Source organism: Rattus norvegicus, chromosome 9, assembly GCF_021556685.1.
Source record: "Rattus norvegicus strain SHRSP/BbbUtx chromosome 9, alternate assembly SHRSP_T2T, whole genome shotgun sequence".
NCBI lineage: Eukaryota > Metazoa > Chordata > Mammalia > Rodentia > Muridae > Rattus > Rattus norvegicus.
In genome coordinates this window covers 43,022,609-43,046,527 of record NC_141542.1, presented here as the reverse complement: position 1 = coordinate 43,046,527, position 23,919 = coordinate 43,022,609, and the positions used below count along the sequence as shown (strand labels likewise).

The 23,919-nt window shown below is 41.2% G+C and overlaps 1 protein-coding gene across 5 annotated transcripts in view; it reads left to right on the top strand.

Annotated features, from left to right (window-relative positions):
* The window catches only part of Adgrb3 (adhesion G protein-coupled receptor B3), a 726,584-nt gene that overhangs the window by 280,072 nt on the left and 422,593 nt on the right, over positions 1–23,919 (top strand). For all 5 annotated transcript variants that reach the window (NM_001106898.1, XM_087565138.1, XM_087565136.1 and 2 more), the window contains 4 exon segments: positions 735–899; positions 1,338–1,502; positions 22,229–22,330; positions 22,696–22,802. In NM_001106898.1, coding sequence (NP_001100368.1) covers positions 735–899; positions 1,338–1,502; positions 22,229–22,330; positions 22,696–22,802 — 539 coding nt within the window.

The following is a 23,919-nucleotide window of genomic DNA, read 5'->3' as shown; positions in this document are numbered from 1 at the left end:
TGCCTCCATTACAGTCCCACGATTGTTTAGTCTTGGAGCAGCTCTTCTAAAACATGAGTGGTTCGATCTGTGGCCAGTGTTTCCTTTTGAGCACATTATCCTGGTTCTTCTATATTCTAAAGCCTCGCTCAAGGTCGTATATGTTCACTATGTAAACATGATAGGATGGAGATATCAGTTACTGGTCCTGTTGCTATGTATGGTACAATACTTGACAAAAACAAGTCAAGGAGAACAGGATTTACCTTCCCAAGAGATCTAACCAGCATGCCAAGAAATGAGTGTGGCCAGGAACAGGAATCACCTCCTTTCATTGTATCCAGTCCAAAAACAAAGGAAGGAGCACACTGCTCAGCTTCCTTCTTGTTTTTTACTCAGTCCAGCGCCCCAGTCAGTAGAACGGTGCTAGTCACATGAACTGTGGGTCTTCTCAGTTTAATCCAGACAATCCTTCACAGACATGTTCAGACACTTATTACCATGGTGATTCTAAACCACATCAAGTTGGTAATCGAGATTAACCATCATAAAGGAATGTACATAAAGTGAAATAGAAACAAAAGTAAAAGAGTAATAATGTCTTGCAGAGTAGTAATGGAGTCCCATGCAGAGTGATCTACATTGCAAACAGGCAGAAGCTTTAATTAGGTTTTGTCTTTCCGGTTAGCTTGTGCTCCGTGCATAGCCTTCCCCACTGGGACATCTCATGCCGTCTTCTCTCTCTGCTTTGATAGTTGACGGACAGTGGCAGGAATGGAGTTCATGGAGCCACTGCTCAGTGACCTGTTCTAATGGGACACAGCAGAGAAGCCGCCAGTGCACAGCCGCTGCTCACGGAGGCTCTGAGTGCAGAGGACCCTGGGCAGAGAGCAGGGAGTGCTACAACTCTGAGTGCACAGGTAAGCCCAGTTCCTGTGTACAGATGACACCTACCGTCCGTAAAACCTCAAAGAGCTACACCAGACAGTCATAAAGTGAAAGCTATTAGTACAGTCTTATGGGTAAAACCAATTAGTGTATTTTACACTGCAAAAGTCAAGTCTGAAGAATCATGAGATGCTGAGGTCCAACGACGACTAAGTTTATAAAAGTTAGCACTCGGCTGACGGGTTTTAAAAGTAAGTTCCCTGGGAATCTGAATAGTCAGACACCCTCATATAATTCTTCTAGTCACAAAATGCACAGGATTTGACCAGTAAATCGAATACTTGGACAAAGTTTATTCCTGACAGTAAACTAATAACAGCTGAAGGGCTGTTAATATCCTCAAACTCACAGGCTACTAAAGCAGTGTGTGGCTGCTATCTACCACTGTTAAGCAAACCCCTTTCTTTCAGCCAACGGTCAGTGGAATCAGTGGGGTCACTGGAGTGGATGTTCCAAGTCCTGTGATGGCGGCTGGGAGAGGAGAGTGAGGACTTGTCAGGGCGTGACTGTAACCGGCCAGCAGTGTGAAGGGACCAGTGAAGAGATCCGAAGATGCAGTGAGCAGCGGTGCCCAGGTAAGAAGGACCTGCTGTGTGTGTGTGTGTGTGTGTGTGTGTGTGTGTGTGTGTGTGTGTGTCCACACGAGTGCACATGCAACTGAGCATAGCACCTCCTGAATTAAAAGATTGATACTAATAAATGTCAATACACTGGTTATTAAAATAATATATGACAGATTCTCTTGATATGTCAGAACAGTTCTATATGTTTTAATATATGTTTGTAAAGCGACATTGAAATACATGCTAGCCCAAATGCAGCCACAAAAGAGAACAGCTAGGTTGTATATGATTTATATCATTATGGTATATTTTCTACTATTTTTAGGAAATTTGCTTATTGGGGAATACAAACACATTCTTAAATCATAATACTTTGCAGTGCTAAAAGCAAATGAAAAGGTACTAGTGAAACTCATACAGTTTCTGTTTTTATAACAGACTAATAACTCATTGTTGGATAGCCTTAGACATCTCATTTACCTACTTTTTCCCAATTTTCAATCATAAAATATTTTATCATGAGTGAAATATCAGATGCAGTGGCTAATGAATACACCATGCTTGTAAGCACAGATGCTAACATGGTCAGACGCTGCCCAGACCTCACTCATTTCTAGCAGAGACTTCTTTTAGAATACCGATTCTTTCCTTAAAATAATTGTAACACACTGAGAACTTGGGAAACAAGTGAAAACCCATGATTTTAGGATGATGCCAGAGCTGAAACTGAGACAAACATAAACAGGTGAGCACTTGGTCTTCTACTTGCCCAGGACATGAACTCAGAGGATATAAGGGCCCTGTTGTGTTGATTTTATGGGTGTACTGCTTGGGATTGATTGTAAGTTGAAGGGATGTAGGGTCACATTGGAGACAAACCTTTAGACTGGGCATGTCTGTGAGAAACCATCCATACTAGGTTAACTGAGGAGGGAAGCCCCATCCTGATTGAATACAAAGGAGAAAGCAAGGCAGCTCCAGCATTCATCTCCCTCTGTTTCCTGATTGTGGATACAAGGTGAGCAGCTGCCTCAAACTGTAGCCAACAGGTGAGCCGAAAGGAACTCTTTCTCAAATTGCTCTTGTCAGAGAATGTGGTCCCAACAACGTGACTATCAACCAACACAGAACTTTAGTCTTAAGAAGTAGTCATTGTCGTGATAAATTTGACCTTGGGGTTCTTAGGGCATTGGAACTGGGTAGTGGGAGCGATGTGAAATAGTTTCTGAAATTTACCTAGAGGAACCATCAAAGTATAAACATAGCATGGGGCATACGGGTGGGAATTTAGAAAAGTCCACAATGGAAAGGAATGTGGCCGGTAGAAGCCTGATCAGGTTTCAGAGGTGAAAATGAGCACCGTCAGAAATTGGATTAGAGGCCATTCACGCAACATTCTGCATGAACATCTGGCGAATGATGTGACTTATTATGTCCATATCCTGAGGGATTGAGTGAGGCTGAAGGTAACATATTTGGTGGAAGGAAATTCAGACAGGATAGCTTTCAAGTCCGGGCCACAGCTCCTGCCTACTGCCCTCATTCAAGTCCACACAGAGAAAGCAAGGGAAAAAAGGAGAGTCAATGTGTATAAAAGTGCTTTCTATGTAAGCCTGGTCACCTGGACTCTATCCATGAGGCCCACAGTGGAAGCAGAGAACTTCCTCCTCAACCTCTGCTCTCTGCTCTCTGCTCTCCGTCCGTACTCATGGCGTGCATGCTACTGCATTGACACATCACAGAAACACATGCATCATGTGCATGTATACATAGTCACACAGAGGCAAACACAGATATATACACTCACACTAGTAACAATGATGATGATGTTGATGATGATGATGACGACGACGATGATGATGATGGGGGTGGTGTTGGTGGTGTTGGTAATGTTGAGATACTTTAAGTGAAACAGAGCGATATTCAAAACTGTATGCTTTGTTGATGCAAAGTGTGTGGACATTGAAGAATAATTTGTCACTCTGCACTGGGACAACCTCATGGATGTCCTAAGTATAAGACCTTACCCATCAAAGGCTCCTTCCAGTGAACATGTTCATTTGAGTCATGGAGCCTAAACTGAAAATGTTGCTGAGAGGATCCTTGGAGAGCATCTGATGTGGGAAGTTTTGTGAGTCAGCTCACAAAAGCTGATGTGTGTACCAAGAGACTCCATCACCATCCTGAGCAGGCAGAACCATCTTGGTAGTATCACTACCTTTGTACTGGTTGAGGGGATATGAAAACCCAGGCAACACTGTCAACCCAGGTATCCGGTTGAGGGCAACAAGGTCCCCAGAAGCCACTTCATGATGCTGTGAAGATAAAGCCTACATTGTGATGGGATCTTATGATGGTCAGATGTCAGACCATGGAGCATCCACCCATTAAGGCTGTAGATAGGAAGCAGGGACAGCCCAGGAGAGAAGGCTAGGTTTGTTATAAGCAGCAGGGCTGGAAAGGCTAGCCTTCTTAAGCCATTTGGAGCTCCCATGATTCTGTCTGAAGTCCCAGATGCTGAAATGAAGTTGCAGGATTTGTTATCTGTGCATATGGGTTTCCATGTTGGTTTGCCCCATCATTTCTTACTATCTCTTCATTCTCTATTTTGTAATCCGAATACTTCTCTGTGCTAGTTTGGTTTTGAAAGTCTGAATTTTCTTATTTTATAGGAGCTCACCCATCATGCCATCACCTTGAGTCTCCAGTAACACTTGGACTTTGTACTTTTGGACAGTATTAGGACTGTTCAAAACTATGGGAACTTTGAAGTTGGACTGAATGTATTTTACATGATGAGATAGTCACTAGGCTATGGTGACAGGAGGTAAGGTTAGGTATTGAAAGTCGTTTGTTTTGTGTTAAGGTGACACATGGAAGATATGAAATGGATTTTATCTGTCAAGATGACAGCATGTAGAATCACTGTAGAGACAAATCTCTGAGTAAGTTATTTGGGGTGGGAAGATCCCCTCTCTCTGCCTGATTTAAAATAATAAGAAAGGAAGCTGAGCACGTCCTGCTACCCCCGACCTCCCTACCTGGACTGCAGATGTAATGTGTCAGCTACTTCAGGCGTCTGGTGCCCTGACTTCACCTCCATGATGAACTGTATTAAACTGTGAGCTGAAAACCATCTATTCCCTAAGTTTTCTTCACCAGCGTGTTTTGTGAGAACAAGACAAAAGTTTCCTATTCTCTTTGGCTACCTGGTTACAGACGTTGTGTGCAGTGTTGAAGCTATTGATTAACATCTAAAATAACAGCCTCCGTTTAAAAATGCAAGATGCCTGAGAGATGCCCAGGACTCAAAACATGGCATTTCTCTATAATTAAAATGCCAAAAGAATTTTCAAAGTTTGATACCAATAAACACATCAGAAACTAGAGTCTTAATTTTATATTTATTAAATTTGTTTATATTATTGGGGGAGGTGTTTAGGTCTGCCACAAGATATGTAGAGAGGTCAGAGGACAACCTGGGGGAGTCAGTTCTCTCTTTCCTACTTGTAGATCCTGAGAGGTCCTAGGCAAGGCAACAAGCCCCTTTACCCAAGGGAACCATCTCTCTCTTTGGTCCAGAAACTTGAGTTTGAAGTTTTGCAATTTGTCAGCGGGTTTTCTTCCGGCATGAAATCTAAAATTAGTTTTGCTAATTCTCCAGGCCATGTGAATTCAGAACGATAAGAGACAAATGGCAGGCAGCACTCTGCCGAGAAGGACGCCTAGACAGATTAACAATGAAATCCCTGCACTGCGTGAGAATCGACAAGCTTTAAACAAAAACATTTGTTTTGCCAGAGGAGCAATTTCATTAGCGCAGGAAAGCATTTTAAGCAAGACCTTCTTGATATGGGAAGTTATCTGAACCAGTCTTAGCGGAGGAAGCTGATTAACTGTCCACAACTGCAGCCTGTCAACTGTGCAACAAATGCAACTCATCTGCAAAGGCAAAACAGAATGGTTGCATCAGATTTACAAAGATTGCCACCTGCTGTTGGAAAAACATTTTACAGCTCCGTTTTAGAGAGAGATGGTGTCTTTGTTTGCTACGTTTAACTTGTTAGGTTCCACAATTGAAGGCAGATCGATACATTATCAAATAACACTGAAAACACCTCTATAAGACACTATATTTTTGGGATTAGCATTTTTCTTTCTTTATTTTCAGGTAGGTGGTTGGAAAACAGTGGCAATTTATTTGCAAGTCTCTCGTTCCCTGGTGAAACCTCCTTCTTGAGTCAGCTACTTTTTATGATTAGGACATGTGCAGTCACCAAAATGGTCTTATTTACACCAATAGCTGAATCAAGTTTCTCCTTTTCTTGCTATAACTTAATCTGACATTTTGCATAAATTGCATTATGCGTTAAAAGCTGTACTGTTAATTTCAAAACGTTGTGCCTCTGTTGAGAATAGGCTGGTTTTTATCCTAATAGGAGCTGTATCTATTCACTAATGCCTCGTATGTAGTCATTTTATCAATGGAAGCAGTATTTGTAGATAGATATTTTACAGTTCTACATAGATGGAACTGACTTGTATAACTAAGTTCTCAGCCTACATTCTAACTATGTTCTAACTATGTTCTAACTATGTTCTAACTATGTTCTAACTAATTCTAACTACATTAACCCCGCGTGAGTCCCTAATCATGGCCACCACTTTCCTGTTGTGAGTGACAGAATGATGACACGAATTCCAGCCAAGATATTGCTTCCCATAGACACACTGATGAACGTATCGGAAAACTGTCCACATCACCTTTTAACCTTTACTGAGGCACTCTTCTTGTCAGTCACAAAGTTTCAAAAAGTGTTTTGTTTTGAAAAAAAAAACAGTATGTTTTCCTTCCCAGCATTATGTTTAATATTATTCATTCTTAATTGGGAGGGGCATCTGGAACCACTAGAATTTATTTTTATGCTTCGCTTAATTTGAATTCAAAAAACAAATTAATCAACCTTGCCCAGAGACCATCTGTTGTCAGAAAAGAGAAATATATGTGCATCTTCTAGAAACTAATGGAAATTAGTTTTCTAGATTTAATCAAACACTTATTACATCATCTACAAAAGGGATAAAATATGCCCAGCAAGATTAAGATTTTTCCTTTATGGGTAAATGGACTAGGATAATATTAGGACAACGTCGTTGACCACCCACCCCCAATAAGATATTTCATTTGCTTTCGTAAAAAAACAGAGCCATAGCGACCAAAACTTAAGAATACTACTGGTTGGGAAATAGAATCACTCCAGGGGAGATAATTAAGTGTCCCCATTTTTAAATTGGTCAAGCTCGCCAAATAATGATTTCATTTATCTCCGTCTCCTCTCACACCCTCAGGGGCTGATGGGTAAATGGTAGGATGGTAATGACTTCACTTCTTTTGTTTTCTATTACAAGGTGAAACATTCTTTCAAATTCATTTTTCCCTGGTAACTGTATTCAGAAATCAGAAATTACTAATGGACTGGCGAGATATAACCCTTTTGCTCCCTGTCGGACCGGGTTACTAATGTCCCTTATATCGGAATCACTAATAGCTGAGCCGGAATCTATCACTTGCAGAGAGACATGGGTCTTAATCAACAAATAGTGTTTGCTTGTTGGGGTCACAATTGCTTTGTCTGTCATGCTGAGTGAAATCTGCCAGTTGACTACTTCAGGAACACCTACATATAAATGGAGGCATAGCATTGAGAGCCAAGGAGCCAGGGAGGCCAGAGATCTCCATGCCAAAGGAGAGCAGCAGAAGCAGTAGTGATGTAAATGGATTGTGTCTTCAACTTCCCAATGTCTCTAATTAGTCAACAACCCAAGGCCATATTGTAAATATAAGCACTGCTTCCCTACCTCAGTCCCACCCCATCCCCACTTAGGAGATGCCATGTGGGCCCAGAGAGACCTCATTTTCCTTGTGTTCCTCAAGTTAGAGGAAAGAATTTAAAGGAAAGGACTTTACTTAATTTGCACTTGGATCTTTGCAGGGGCCCACCCATCACCGTCTAATCCAATGCTTTTAAACCCTTAGTGGGCTTAAAATGCATGCCGGGATCTTGTTGAAGCATGAGGTTGTGCATGCTGACTCCTGACAGAGACACAGAGACGTGCTTAGGTAGAGCTTGTGCGGACTTGAGGGATTACCTTTCTAATTGCTACAAGGTGATGCTGATGATAATGGCCTCCAGATCGTCTTTTAGACTGCAGTGACCTACTACAGTCAAATAATCCTAATAAAATCGTGATTGAAATTCAACAGAGAAATGAAATGAAGTCCTCAGCTTATGTTCTGTTGGCGAAAGCAGACCTGACTGCCAGGACAGATTGCAGAGTTTAACTAGCACTTCTCCACAAATGATGAAGGATGCCATCTGTAACACTCACAAGACAGTACAAATGTAGACAAATCCATTTCTAGCTCTTCTGTATCGAGTATCTGTATCGAGTTTTAACAAAAAAAAAAGGAAGAAAAAAAAGGAAGGAAAAAAAAGACCTCTAGTGACAGTTGTCTAAAGGACAAACCTGGACCCCTAGAGCTACCAAAGTATGAGCCACCAACCAAAGAGCTGGAATGGGTCCCCTAGCACTTACATAGCAGCTCATCCTTCATGGCTTCCTTGCTGACCTCAGGGGGAGAGGATTGCCTAATCTGGTAGAGACTTCGTGTGCTAGGATGAGGGGATACACAGGAGAGGTACCATCATCTCAGAGGAGCAGGGGGCATGGTAGGGAGGGATTCTTCAAGGAAGGGTCCAACCTGGAGGGGGAGAAATGTTTAGGAAGTTAGTTAATTAAGTAATTAATTTTAAGATGCTAATTAATTAAAAAATAATAGGAAAATAGGACTTAATGAAAGAAAAATAGGACTATTGACATTTTAGAATGATCATTTATTGTTTAATTTTCAGTTCTCCAACAATCATTTTCCCTGCCCCGTAAAGAACAAGAGAAAATATCATGGGGCCAAGTTTGGGGTAGAAGGATACAGTGTTGGAAAGTGGCGCTTCCTGATTCCTCCCACAGGCAGCCTGTGTCCTGGTCAGCTTTTTGTAAACGAAACAGTAGCTGGCATTATCCGGGAAGAAGAACAGCCATTGGGAAAATGCCTTCATCTGGTTGCCTATAGGGATGTTATTATGGCATTTTCATGATTGATGGTTCATGATGGAAGACCCAGCCTACTGTGGGCGGTGACAACCCTGGGAAGGGGAATGGTCTTAGCATGCATAAGAAAGCAGGCTCAGCCAAGCCTTGGGGAATATGCCTGTACCTCAAACCCTTAGCTGTAGTTTCTGCCTCTGGGTTCCTGGCCTGAATTCCCTTCCTGATAGTTGCTACTTGGAAGTTTTAGTCAAATAAACCTTCCCTCTTTGAGGAGCTGTTAATCATACCATCTATATCACAGTAGGGTGTCTTAGTTAGGGTTTTACTGCTGTGAACAGACACCATGACCAAGACAACTCTTATGAAGGTCAACATTTAATTGGGGCTGGCTTACAGGTTCAGAGGTTCAGTCCACAATTAACAAGGCAAGAGTATGGCAGCATATAGACAGGCATTACTCAGGAGATGCTGAGAACTCTACATCTCATCTCAAAGGTAAACAGAAGACTGACTTCAGGCAGCAAGGAGGAGTCTTAAGGCCCATGCCCGCAGTGACACACTTCCTCCAACAAGGCCGCACCTACTCCAACAAGGCCACACCTCCAATTAATGCCATTCCCAGGTCAAGCATATTCAAAGAATAGAAATCAAAACATTCCCATGCCTCTCTTCCTAGGCATGGGCATGTCTTCAGTGTTTCTCATCTTCCAGAGTGAAAAGCTACAGCATGCATATGCAGAGTTTCGGTCCAAGGTATAAGAGGCTAAGAGCAGGGCAGTGTGTGTCTGGTGATAGTCACTTGTCCTCTCCACGGGTGCCAGTGAGTACACTGGTAGGTTGATAATCAAATCCACTGAAACTATTATTTTTTAGAGGCCAATGTAGGACACGTAACCAATCAAATGGTAGGTACCAGTCCATTTTGACGTTAGACAGAATCATTTTCATGAGGCTGAAGATGTCAGTTTAAAATGCTCATTTCCTTATGCAAAGAGAAAACTCATAGAACCGTTTACAAACTGCCACGAGTTGTGTCCCTTTCACTTCAAGCCGCTGTGAGTGCATCTCTAATCCCCCGGATTTCTATTCTTTTCTGCCGATGCATGTTATCTTCATAACTCATAAGGAATCATGTTGTTGTCTGGTGAGCTATTCAGAAGGTTAAGGCCATTGTTTTCACTGAACACTTTTGGCTGTAATAAATAACACCAGTAACCAAGTGTTCACACCAGTTATTCAGCTAAAATCAAACAGGGTTTAGTGTTGATAGTAGATGGCACTAGGCATTGACTTCCATTTCTTCTTATCAAGTACCTCAAGTTGTTTCTGAAGAGCAGAGAAGGTAATTAGACGGGAACAGTGCCTTGGAATGACAGAGATATTGCTTAATAAATACATAAAAAGGTGTTTGATCCTCTCCAAAGCAGAAGTGTTTGATTGTTTTTACATAATCTATTCTACAGTTCTGGGACAAAACAGCTGATTTTATGGACAGAATTAAGGAGGAAGCATTGAGGGCCAAAGGTCAGGGCTTGAATTAGATAACACTACTAGATGTCCTTTACTCCAGCCTGTTGCTATGGAGATAACTACTGCAATAATTCGTCTTAGAAGATAGCTCATCTGAGAAGACTTTGGCAAAGCTCTCAGAGGCTCTTCCAGGGTAGAAACTTCAAAATCAATTTGTTTTAATCTTCCATTAGCCTCGCTTGTCTGATTTAGCAATATTTAGGCAACACCCTCAGGATGAGAAGAAAAGTAAAGAGCACACGCCCAGTTTTCAGTTCTTTACATCTCGATTATTATGTTAAAAGAAGTTTTAGAATATATCCTAACAATTATCGTCAATACATACATCAAAGTACATTGAAAAGTTTTATTTAGTGTAACTCTTTTGTTTCCATGCACTGAGAGCCACTAACCCGAAATATTAAACTTGACGTTTCTCTTCCTCATGGCTTCCCTGCATATCCTGACATGATTGGTCCTCAGATTCAGCGCCCACTCTGTCCTTCCCTTCTTCTCACAGAGAGTCAACTCTTGTGGGACACCCTCTCAGATTTACCCCTTTGTCTGGCCTCTCTTACAGATTCCCAGGGTACTTTGCCAGCAAAAATCTACCAGGCTCTATCATGTAATAAGACAAACAAATCCACCATTCTTGGAAAGTCTGTGTGTGTTCTCCGGAATCTTCAATATTAAACTTAACTTCTCCAATTAAATTTGCTAAGAAATTAAAACTAAAGAAATTTTATCTGCTAGACTGAAATAGGACTAAACAACACAAAATACAGAATTTGCTTTGCAACATGTATTAGAATATTGCCCGGACACTATCCGACACTGGTAAGATACTGTCCAGCGTCCGAAAAAGCAGTCTGTAATCACAAGAAAACAAAAGGCTGTAGTAGTTTTTTACTTCCATTCCCAAGGGTAACTTTTCAGATGAACAACGAATTCATCACCAGATCAATAAATTACGTCTAAACTTGAAGACAAAGTAAACATCTTTACTGAGCTTGGCTCAGTAAAGCTTACTTGACTGACCACGCATCCCTGTGTCCTTTCTGAGTAGCTTTAGGTTAAGGACTATTTTTCTACTTTGATTTTCTGTTTCATACAAAGACAATAACTCAGTTCTCTTCAACATTTTTAAGACACTTGATTCATGTAAACGCTGTCTAATTTTAAGAGTTGTTCATGGTGGTAATACAGGCATACAACTTGAAAGAGGTGAAGCTGGTTTTCTACAAGAAGACTGTAAATGCAACTGGGATAGTAGTATGTGCCTCTAATCGCACCATTTGTGAGGTGGACCAGAAGGACTGTACATGCCAAGTCCAACTGGGTTATACGTTATAACTCTATTTCAAAGAAACTTACTCACTTTAGACCTCAGAAACAGAATGAATTCTTCACAGGAGTAAGCAAGTCTCACGTCTGAAATCAGAGCTGGAAGCCCAATGAGAGTAGCTACTGGGCCTCTCTCACCTCTGCCTCCCTGGGAGCAAGGAATTCACAAACTACAGTGATTCATGATTTGCCAGCAAGTACAGTTTAAATGTGGGGGTCGTGAGTAGTGCAAAATTTTTTTTCTTTCTTCTGCATGGCAGGTCTGTAGTTTAGAATCAATTTCTCTTTAATGCTGAAATTCCAGCATATGAGGTGAAAACTAATTCCCCACATCAAATTGATTTAAACCCTGTGTAATTTCTGCTATTTTTAAGAGACGGAGAATCAGTTTGAATAGACAGATTAACAGCTAATCACTAGGTAATTGCTACCTTGTTTTAAGGGAGCACGCTAACCACATACTTGTGACTTCAAGTACAGTTGGATCCTCCAAATGCGGTTTCATCTCAGCACCGAGGGCACTAAGCAGTGGGTCGTGCAGCAGATGAGCCTTGCTACTGCCGTGTGTTATGACTCAGACATACTGGAGCCCTTCATACTACGGGAAAAATTAAAAACCCTGACTTTTGTTTTTAGATCAAGCCCCATCTGGTATTTTCTATAAGGTGAACATGGGTAGCATACAACAGCCAAAAATTAACGTGAACCTTCAGCTTGGCAATTGCTCCTGGGCATGACTTACGACTAAAGTTTGAAATTGTTCCTTGAGATTGTAATAGAGTTACATCACTTTCCCCTTATTTTTCCCTCCTATTTGTGCCTCTTTACTCTCTTTCAAACCCATGGCCTCTTATTTCATTTATTGCACACGTGTGCACACAGACACACAGACACACACACAGACACACAGACACAGACACAGACACACACACACACACACACACACACACACACACACACACACACACCCTGCTCCCTAAGTTTCCTGTAGTTATTCGTATGAGGATAAGGCCATTGGCCCCACCCATCCCCCTTTTTTTTCTGCCCACATTAACATGTCTATAGGTGCTATCCTTCTCTATCATTCAACTCATGCCAGGTAGCCATATTGGTGAGACTTCATGTGTCGTAGTGTCTGAAATGTCTAGGAAACCCAATCTCACAGCGAAGTCCCTGTGTCTCTTTCTCTCATTATCTCTCCTCCTCTTCTTTCACAGTGTCCCCTAAGGGTATGGCTTCAGTTCAGCGGTTTTATTGTAGATGAGTCCTTGGAGACCGCACTCCACAATTCTGCATTTTGATTGGTCGTGGTTTTTCTATAATAGTCTCTCTCTGTTGCACCTCACTTTTTTCTAGCACTTCGATGTGCTCAGCCATCTCGAATGCAAAGTGTTGTCATCATCTCCTCCCCAGGGCATTTTCTGTCACCCATTGGAGCTCAGGAGGCAGCACAGTGGACAGTCGTCTTGAAATCTGACCTCATCTTTTATTGATGAAACTTCTCTCACCGTTCCTAGCCATTCAGCCGTAGAAGTGTGCCGCTTTCCTCCCAAGAAGATTCAAAATCCACCCATGTCCTTTTGTCACCTCCTGTGATTCTGTCTCCACCTCAGTAGCAGGGACAAACTCCAGGCCTCGTGGCCGTCAGTCTCATTCTCATTCACTCTATTCTCCAACCTTCAACGGTAGCATTTATGACATGACAAATTGCCCATGATTAAAATAAATCCATCAAGAAAGTTCTTTTAATAATTATTTCATGATAATCTTCCCATTTATGGCCCTCCTACTGCATGTATTCACTTATCTCTTACGTGACTACTTATACCCAACTGGTTATCTACTCTGAAACTGCCCAAGTTCTCAGAGAGCCCTCATTAGCTTTAACCGTGAACTTGGCACAACCTGGAGTCCCCTAAGGAGGGAATCCCAATTGAGGGTTCACCTGGATTGGATTGACCTGTGGCTGTAGCTGCAGAGAATTGGTCTGATTGTTAATTGATATAGGACCTGCTCACTTAAAACAGCTGCTCAGTAGGTGTTGGCCTAAGTAAGAAAGCTACCCAGGCATGAGTAGAGCCTTTGAGAGCCTCAAAGCAGCATTGCTCTGTGGGTTCTGCCTTGGAATTCTGGCTTGGGTTCCTACCCTGACTTCTCTCAGTGATGGACTACAACTTGGAAGCCTAAGCCAAATGATTCCTCTCATACCCTGAGGTGCTTTCTGTCAGCGTATTTTATCACGGCTACAGAAAGGAAACTAGAACCTTATCGCCGTTCCTCCCTGGGTCTTCCAGTAGATGGATTATTTGTTTCTTGAAAGAGTGAATTCCAGAAATGTAACAAAGGTAGAACAAAACATATTGATCTTACAGTATGTAAGGCCCTTTCCATTTTGATTTGAATTACAGATAGATTTATTTAACTCCATTAAAATATAGCCCCCAAAGAATACCAAGTCATCTTTGATGACCAATTTGTTTTGACATTATTATCAGACCTAGACTCTGCCCCCTTTCTTTTCTGTCACTTGTTCACTGGGTTTCTGTCTCCAACAAAATGCAATTAATCTAAGACCAATAATTTACAGTGCAGCAAAACAGAACATCTGTTGATGTTTTCTCCCCCAGCTTAAAATATATTGGGATAGTTCTATTTGTTTGCTTTAACCGATTATAGATTGATTGATCACTAGGCATATTGGTGATTGAGTTTTGTGGGTGCACCAAGAAACGGTTCTTCAATGACTTTGTCCCTATCTGATTTAGAACGTGTACGAATCACATCACGATATCCTACACAGGAGGCCACGGGCTTTTAGTGAGCTGTAAAGCCTAAGTCAATACCTGCCACCCTGAAAACACTTGGACCAAAATTTAATGTGACTAGAGGAGCCAGCCTCTCTTTCTGCTGCTAAGAAGAGATAATACTGTCATATCACATTTCACATTAACCCACACGCACGCACGCATACACACACGCATGCGCGTACCATCTATATTTTGATGAGTAATTCTCAATCTCTGTAAGCTTAGAAACTCACACTATTAAAAAACAGATCTAGTCATAACAGACAAATGAAGGAGCTGGGAGAAAAAAGTATTTAGCATTATTAAGGTGATAGACAACTGGAAAGGCAGAGATACGGATGTGGAGAAAGTGACTGAGCTGGTGAGGTCTGAGTTAGGATTAAAGGCAATGAGCAGTCCAGGGGTTTGAGGACACGGAGGAGGAACAGCCAAGACAGGAGTGATTGTGGATATCAGCTGCAACATGAGAGCCTGGCCGGAGTACTAGACAAGAACAGTCCGGAGGCCAATGTAGCTTTGGAGAATCGTTAAGAGCCGAGAGTGTGGAAACTGAGCTGAGGGAGCCTTGAGCCAAGGATTTTATCACAGCCCAGTGTAAGCACTATTATCCTCGCTTAAAAATAAGACGTTCTGTTTTTCCATAAGTCGTATGTCATTTCAAAATATTAAGTATTGACACCCTTTCCCCGCCATCTGTTAGTTGCTACGGCCACCCTCCCTGATTTGGACCAGCAGTTTCTGTTACAGATCCCAAATTAAAACAATTGTCCCTCTTAGCCCACCATCGCCATCTCGTGGTTAATATGTGCAATGACCAGACATTCTGACCACATAGTGGACTGCCAGGAAGGGCACAGAGACATGTGGCTTTTCCCATAATACTAAATGAAAAAAGCTTTCCGAGACCATTACGAGGAAACAAAGCCTCTTGGTGTGCAAAATTCCTCCTCCATTGGCTTATGTAAGGACAAAACCAGAAAGTCGCTATAGCAATAGATTTTATGAAATGTATTTCAGAGGTCCTCAGTGGGACCTCGATGCAAAGAAAACGTGAGGTAGAAAAGCACTGAAAAGAGCAGAGACAAATGATGTAATAAGAGACAGTTAATAAATAAAAGCAAAATGCAAAAGACCTCGGGGGTGCAGACCAGATGACACACATTCAAGTGTGATCATCCCGTTAGAAAAGCCAGTCAGAACACTTCAAAGGGGACGAGTTATTTTATATACTGTTCAATTATGTACTCAAATTTGGTGGACTTTGACACTGACTCTAATTTCTTATTTTAAAGTATTCTATAATCATTTGGGAGGGGGTTTAAATAAATACAATAATCATCTATTACCATTATTGCCCACATGGTAGCTACCTAAATTTGTGCTAACTAAAATTAAATGCGATTTAAAATACAGTCCTCACATGCACTCGGACCATTTTTTTTTCTTTTTGGAACTCCATGGGCAAATCTGGTCAATCACCACAGCATTAAATAGTAAAAGTAACGGTCATTTTCAATCATTGCAGAAATTTCTAGATGGGGGCTTTTGCTCCCTGGAAATAATTTAACACACATTCTGGGCACCTACTGTATGCTAAGCACCTGGGAAGTCACTATAGTAGACAAAAGAAGTAAACAAAGCAATCTTAGCCTCCAGAGTTAGTACTGACTTGTCAGTAGTACTTACATGGTCAAACGTATGCTCAGAGTCCACTGTGTGAAATACTAAATTTGTATATTTGGTGGTTGAGGCTCTGAGAGAGCCTTTTTGGGGAAATCATTACTTAAGCACAAAGGAAATGTGTTATATTTTAAGTGTTACTATTAGAGAATGGATTGAGACTCAACTGAAGAGGCCTGGAACCATCCCCTGTGATGCAGAGGAAAGAGCTCACCAGAAGTGGTTATAGGAAGGAGATAGATTCCAAAGCCACCAAGGAGCCCGAGAGGCTCAGTTCAGTGGCTGCCTGGATAGAAGAGGTGAGGGTGCTAGAGAAAGAATATAAAAGCCAGACTTCAATGAACAATGTCCCGGGGTACAGCATGCCCAAGCCCAGAGTGCTGAGGGAGAGACCATGCCCACAGTTTGCCTTCGAGGTACTGAGCCCATCTAGTTATTATCAGAACCTAAGGTGGTATTTTTAAGACCAAGCTTCGAGAGAATCCTGAGCTAGCAATAAGAGATACTTACTAAATTTTTTATGCTACCAACATGAGCCTTGTGAATTAAAACTTGCCTATGTATGTTCCTCTATCAAAAAAAAATAATAAAAGGCAATCTTACATTTATTAGATAGAATAGATATTATTTTTAGGTCTGAGATATAGAAGATAGAAAAAAATGAGTGCACTATTTGGTATGAGCATTAATTCTGTGCTTTTAATGCATTGGAAAGTAATTAGAGCCATTATAGATTAACGTTTGCTCTCTGTACACCCTTTCATCACGGTGAACACAGTTACCTTTGTCCTCCCATGCCTGCAGAGACAAGAGGGAGTTTCGAGCACTGAGCTAGCATCTCCAGGCCTAGTAGTTCAGCTCAGACAGCAGGCATAGCCCTTGAAGGCCCTGTCCTCTTCGCTGCTCATTTAACTGTCTCCTGAAAGGACTCTGGATCCTCCTCCAGTTGTCAGGCCAACCGTCACTCCCAAAGCCATGGTGGTATCATTCCATCAGTTTCCACAGAGGCCTTTGCCAATGAGTTTCTATGAAAGTAACCTGATCTGAAGGTTGGAAATGGAATTATGTCAGCCTTTCCCTAGATACTTGGCAGCTCCATAACCTATAGTTGTGGGCCTGCCCTCTCAGAGCCTTGTGCCGTTCTTATTTATCCTACTGTCCCCTCTGGTCCCACTGGTATGCATGGCCTTTGCATCCATTTCTCCCTCTGTGTGGAGTACTTAATTTACCTCACACTGTCCATTTCAAGCAAATGTCTTCTTTCAGGAGCTTTTATTGTTTCTTTTTATTGGATATTATTTTATTTACATTTCAAATGTTATCCCCTTTCCCAGTTTCCCATCCATAACCCCCCCTCCCATCCACCCCCCAACCTCGCTTCTATAAGGGTGTTCCCTAACCCACCCACCCAAATGTCCCAGCCTCCCTGCCTTACCTGGACATTCCCTTACACTGGGGCACTGAGCCTTGGCAGGACCAAGGGCTTCTCCTCCCCTTGGTGTCCAACAAGGCCATCCTCTGCTACATATACAGCTGGATCCTTGGGTCTGTCCATGTGTACTCTTTAATTGGTGGTTTGGGAGCTCTGGTTGGTTGGTATTGTTGTTCTTATGGAGTTGCAAACCCCTTCAGCTCCTTCAATCCTTTCTCTAACTCTTCCTTTAGGGACCCCATTCTCAGTTCAATGGTTGGCTGCGAGCATCTGCCTCTGTATTGGTCAGGCTCTGGCAGAGCCTCTCAGGAGACAGCTTTATCAGGCTCCTGTCAGCATGCACTTCTTGGCATCAGCAATTTTCTTTGAGTTTCTTGGCTATATGTGATATGTGGCTGGATCCCCAGGTAGGGCATTCTCTGGATGGCCATTGCTTCAGTCTCTATTCCAAACTTTGTTTTCCTCTCCCCTCCTATGAATAATTTTGTTCCCCCTTCTAAGAAGGACTGAAGCATCTGCACTTTGGTTGTCCTTCTACTTGAACTCCATGTGGTCTGTGAATTGTATTTTAGGTAATTCAAGCTTTTGGGCTAATATTCACTTATCAGTGACTGCATACCATGTGTGTGTATGTGTGTGTGTGTGTGTGTGTGTGTGTGTATGTGTGTGTGTGTGTGTGTGTGTGTGTGTGTGTGTGTGTATTTGGGTTACCTCACTCAGGATGATACTTTCTAGTTCCATTCATTTGCCTATGAATTTCATGAAGTCATTGTTTTTGATAGCTGAGTAATATTCCATTGTGTAGATGTACCACATTTTCTGTATCCATTCCTCGGTTGAAGGACATGTGGGTTTTTTCCAGCTTCTGGGTATTATCAATAAGGCAGCTATGAACATAGTGGAGCATGTGTCTTTGTTGTATGTTGGAGCATCTTTTGGTTATATGCCCAGGAGTGATATAGCTGGGTCCTTATAGTGCAATGTCCAATTTTCTGAGGAACCTCCAGACTGATTCTCAGAGTGGTTGAAACAGCTTGCAATCCCACCAACAACGGAGGAGTGTTCCTCTTTCTCCACATCCTTGCCTACATCTGTTGTCACCTGAGTTTTTGATCTTAGCCATTCTCACTGGTGTGATTTGCATTGTTGTTGTTTTGATTTGCATTTCCCTGATGACTAAGGATGTTGAATATGTCTTTAGGTACTTCTCAGCCAATTGATATTTCTCAGCTCAGAATTCTTTGTTTAGCTCTGTACCCATTTTTTTGGGGGGGGGTTATTTGATTCTCTGGATCTCGGTTCTTTGTGTATATTGGATATTAGTCCTCTGTCAGATGTAAGATTTGTAAAGACCTTTTCCTGATCTGTTGGTTGCTGTTTTGTCCTAATGACAGTGTCCTTTACCTTACAGAAGCTTTGCAATTTTATGAAGTCCCATTTGTCAATTCTTGATCTTAGAGCATAAGTCATTGGTGTTCTTGTTTAGGAAATTTTCCCCAGTGTTCAAGGTTCTTCCCCACATTTTGGTTTTAATTCTTCTGATTTTTAGATTCAAATGGAATATTCCATTCAACACGTGAAATATTTTCTTTTCTAATTGTAGTTTTTGTTTTTTGTTTTTTTCCTCAGCATTTGCCCCTTGTCTAAAGGAGCCAAGAAGCAGCCTGTTATCCTTGCATACCACTGGTCTCTTTAAAACAGAGCTCAGCACAAACTAGGAAAATGCATCAGTGAACCAGTGAGAGCAGCTTAGTCAATGGGAAGGAACAGGTTCTTGGGAAAGTGTTCAAGGTAGAAAGGAAGGGAGGAAAGAAAAAGATAATGTCATGAATGGAGAGTGAGATTTGAGTATCAGCAAATTAACAAGGTTTTTGATAACCAAAACAAACAAGCAAACAAACAAAACAAAAGCAAAACAAACAAATACAGACCCAACTATTTGATCTGTCATTCTGTAACCCAGGAGGGAGTGGGGCTGGGTATGGTGGTATATGCCTCTAATAATAGCATTAGAGAGGCAGAGGTAGAGGCAGGTAGATCTTCATGAGTTCAAGGCCAGCATGTTCTAGGGGATGTGTAGAGAGTCCGAGGTCATGCCTCAAACCCAACAACAAACCTACCAAAAACAAACAAGCAAACAATCAAACAAACAAAACTCACATAAGACATCTGAATCAAAGCAACAGAAACTCCATGTTTCTGGCACAGCTGAAGGGAGGTGGCATGTGTGCTCACATGCACACAAAAAGCCAAGCACAAGCTGTGATTCAGACCTGAACTTAATGTAGTTGTAGAGTTCCTGACTGTCCTTGCCCCAGTATTCGTCCTTCAGTGGCTCAAACATAAACCTTCCACAGTTCCATAGCACTTTCGTCTCTCAGCTTTACCTTGCCTTCCTGTTGGGGTGGCCTCCTCTTAGGAGACACATATTTGGGCCTCGGCTCTGAGAAATGTATGGAGGCAGAAGAAGACAGAAGCATGTGAGGTCCATGTGGGCAGCTAGACTATACTGTCACTTCAGTTTCCTGGCTTGTTCCTGGAGATGACTGGAGTACTGTTGGCTACTCAGCTGATGGTGGCAGCAATAAGTGACATCACTGTTGTTTCTAGATCAACTTGGGGAAGGAAAGGTGGAGAGAAGCTGCCCTATCCTTACTTAAGTTATACATTTTGGGGGTGAGTTCTTTCACTTCTTTATATTTAGGATAAACTCATATCTATGCATCCCTAACATTCCCACAACCAATTCACTGACAAAACCCGTTTTTCAGTGCCAGGAAGGGCCTCTGTGAAACTCAGAACAACATATATACCCTGTGTAACAGCTCGTACAAGAAGACATGATTTCGATCCTGGTAGGGGTAAGAACAGGATATCTGCGATAGATGACTCTTTTCTATTCAGTGACACCACATGCATTTATTTCTTCATTTAAAGTTAACTGATAATAAAGAGAATGTCTGGATTGAAAAAAAATGCTTGGCAGTTGTGGTACACACCATTAATCCCAGCACTTGGGAGGCAGACACAATTGGATTCTTCAGCCAGCCTGGTCCTGCCGAGTGAGTTCCAGGATAGCCAAGGCTACACAGTGAACCCTGTCTTAAAAAAACAACAACAAAAGAAAAATAAGTTTGGCTCTTCAACTTTGTTTTCTACATGGTATATTATATTAGAGTAGCATGCAACTCTAATTTATAGTTGGGAAATAAAATTGGCCCAGTGATGTAAGGCTCTAAATAAGGGCCTGGTGACTGCTGAAAGATGTCAGTTGCTATTCATTTTGAAATTACCTAAAGAGAGCATTGCACATAACATTGACAACCTTGCAGAGAACATGATGGACATGGGAAAATGGTACAGGAATCTGGTAGATGCCAGACAGAAAATAGCTTTCTAAGATCCTGGAGAAAGGAATCTCCACAGGAAGGACTAGATCAAAGTCTTAAAAAGCTGCACGGGGAAGTCCAGTGAGTTCAGACTGAGACGGGCATATTAGATCTGGTGGCAAAACCTTGGTGAGGTGAAGAAGTTAGTAGTTGGGGACAAACTGGTGGAAAAAAAGATCAGCCACCAAATCATCCATGATGCAAAGACCTCATAGAATGCAAACAGTAGTGTATGAGCATTAGTGAGAATCTAGAAGAAATACCTATTCTCTATTTCAGATGCAGAAGAATATCTTGAATGACTTAAAGTTACAAAGAAGGTGTTTGGGAAGCCCAAAGGAGGCTACTGAGGAGTTAGAACTCTAAGATTCAACTTTTACTGATGCCCCCACCATGTCTACCTCCCCGGGGGACCCTCTTCCTTGTATCCTCATTGCCTCATCTGTAAAGGAGACAGAAGTGTGTTGACCCTTGATGTCATGTGCAATTCAAAATTAACACACTTTGCAAATAAAATACAATGTCAAGATCTAATGCATGCAATTGTATTTTTGATCAACTCAATATAGAAATATGAAGTGGGCTCATAAGTTCTGAGGTAGAATGTATAAAGTTGAGGCAATCTTATTATTTCATGATTCAGAATACAGAATACAGACAGATATAGACAGACAGACAGATAGATAGATAGATAGATAGATAGATAGATAGATAGAAATAGATGATACATAGATAGCGATACTGATATAAATAACAATGAATGGAAAAAGAGAACAGAAATTTGAAAGAACCAACTAGACATATCCAGATGAGAGGTTTCAATGATGAAAAGAAAAAGGGTAATATTATAATCTCAAAAGATAAAAGAAATACTTAAAACAATAATTCAGTTGTATAATATTCTTAAATTTTCCATTATAATTCTATAATCTGTAAATAAATTGAGATTATAAAATTGGTATGACATAAAGATCAAATCAATATGTTTTCATAACTTGGCCTGTGGATACAGCTCAGTGGTAGAGCACTTGCCACTTGTACTTGACGTGTGTGTGTGTGTGTGTGTGTGTGTGTGTGTGTGTGTGTGTCTGTGTCTGTGTCTGTGTGTTTCTTAGTGCCATTTAGCAATTTTAAAACAACTGGTTTGTTGGAAAATTAACTTCTAAAAGTTCAATGAATTTTAAAAGATTGTTGATCAATATATTTGTGCTAGTTTGCTTGAAAACTCCATAGACTTATCAATAAAAGCTTGTACACTATGAAGCTCTTAAAGAACATGTGAGGGTTGGGAGACTGTTAAACGGAACCTGGTGGTTTCTTTATAAGCACATATCTAACATATCGGTTAATAATATTCTTTACAGAAGAGAAATAATTCCTCATTTAGATGCATTTGAGGAATGTTATTGCCAACATTTGAAAACATAACCAATGCTGACATTCGTATTTCTATATCTTAAATTCCAGCACCTTATGAAATATGCCCAGAGGATGTTCTTATATCAATGGTGTGGAAAAGGACTCCTGCAGGTGACCTAGCATTCAATCAATGTCCTCTGAATGCCACAGGTACAGTATGGCACACTCAGCACAAACAATGCTTATATCCCAGAAATGCATGCTAGATTTGCTTAGCACATACTGCCCTTGTGTGTGTCCTATAAATAAATATGTCCAATAAGCAGTTGATAGAACAGTATTAATAATCTGCTTCAAAAACAGAGTCACTGAAGAGATTTCAAAAATGTTGTTGATGCATTGCATTCTCGGTATGACTCTTGAATTTTAAAAACAAAATTAAGGAAAAAAAATTTCATGGGAGTATTTCCTAAAGCAAAAGAAAATCGCATAACCCCAGCTTGCAGTCAGCCTCCCAATGCTATGCCTTCCAGCATCCTGCTATAAAGCTTCTCTCTGTTCTTTGTGACATGCAGGCACCACTAGCAGACGCTGCTCTCTCAGCCTTCATGGAGTGGCCTCCTGGGAGCAGCCGAGCTTTGCAAGATGCATATCCAATGAGTACAGACACTTGCAGCATTCAGTAGGTGCAAAGCCAGCTTTAGTACTTGCTCTGTTTATTTTTTCCTAATGATCACTATGTGAGAATTTAACCTTCTGTTGTATAGTCAAATCAGTAAAAAATAAAAATAAAAAAAAACTCTGAAGAAATGCTCCAAGAGGGGATAAGGGGGGTGGGATAGGAAGCTGATTTCTGGGAGCCTGATCTAAATGGTTTTGTTCCTCAAGCTCAGGTTTTTATGGATCCTGGCAATTTAAATGAAAACATTCCCTGTCTGATGGGAGAAAGGCCCAAGCCAAATCGTCCTCAGATCTACATGCGATTGCTCAGCTCTGTATCATGATTGGTTCAAGTCTTCATTAAACACTACATGATTATTTCAAAACACTGGACATTTTTTAAATTAAACATCTTTCACTTTGCAGTAACTGGAGAAGGACAAAGCTGTGTTACTCAGACATCAAATTTCTCATGCACTCAAAAATATGAAGAAAGTGATGGTTCGGTGCTCCGTAGAAACTTAATTAGTCAGAGACGATGATGTGGCCAAATTCTTTCCAAAAATGACCTTCTCCCCCCCCCCCCCCAGAAACCATTGAATTAGTCACAGAAGATGATATTCAAAATAGCAATCACATTTCAGTATTTTAAATTCTAGCTCCTTATGAAACATGCCCAGAGGATTATCTTATGCCAATGGTGCAGAATATTTTGAATGCAATTAAGTTCTGCCTAGTCTTCTTCAAGTGCAAGTCACTGTCATTATTCAGAGGATCCTGTCATTTCATCCCAGCAGACAGGAAGTCCTCCACACACAGGCAAGGCAGACAAGGCAGAATAGAAAGGAAAAAGGAACCAAACACAGTGGTGTTAAGAGACTCCATGCTTTACTGGACTTATATCTTGTTTCATGTTCTCATCATCAGTCAAACACACAAACACGCGCGCACACACAGTGAACATATTCTTGTGTGTGTGTGTACAAAAAGATTGGCTTATGCATTAACTCCACCAACTAATAGAATCAGTGTCTATTTAATTACGAGAAAAACAAATCACTCATTTTAGAAAGTCTAGATGCAAAGGCTATCTAATGCACTGCATTCATATATCGAATTAGTAAGTGTGAGCAATGTAA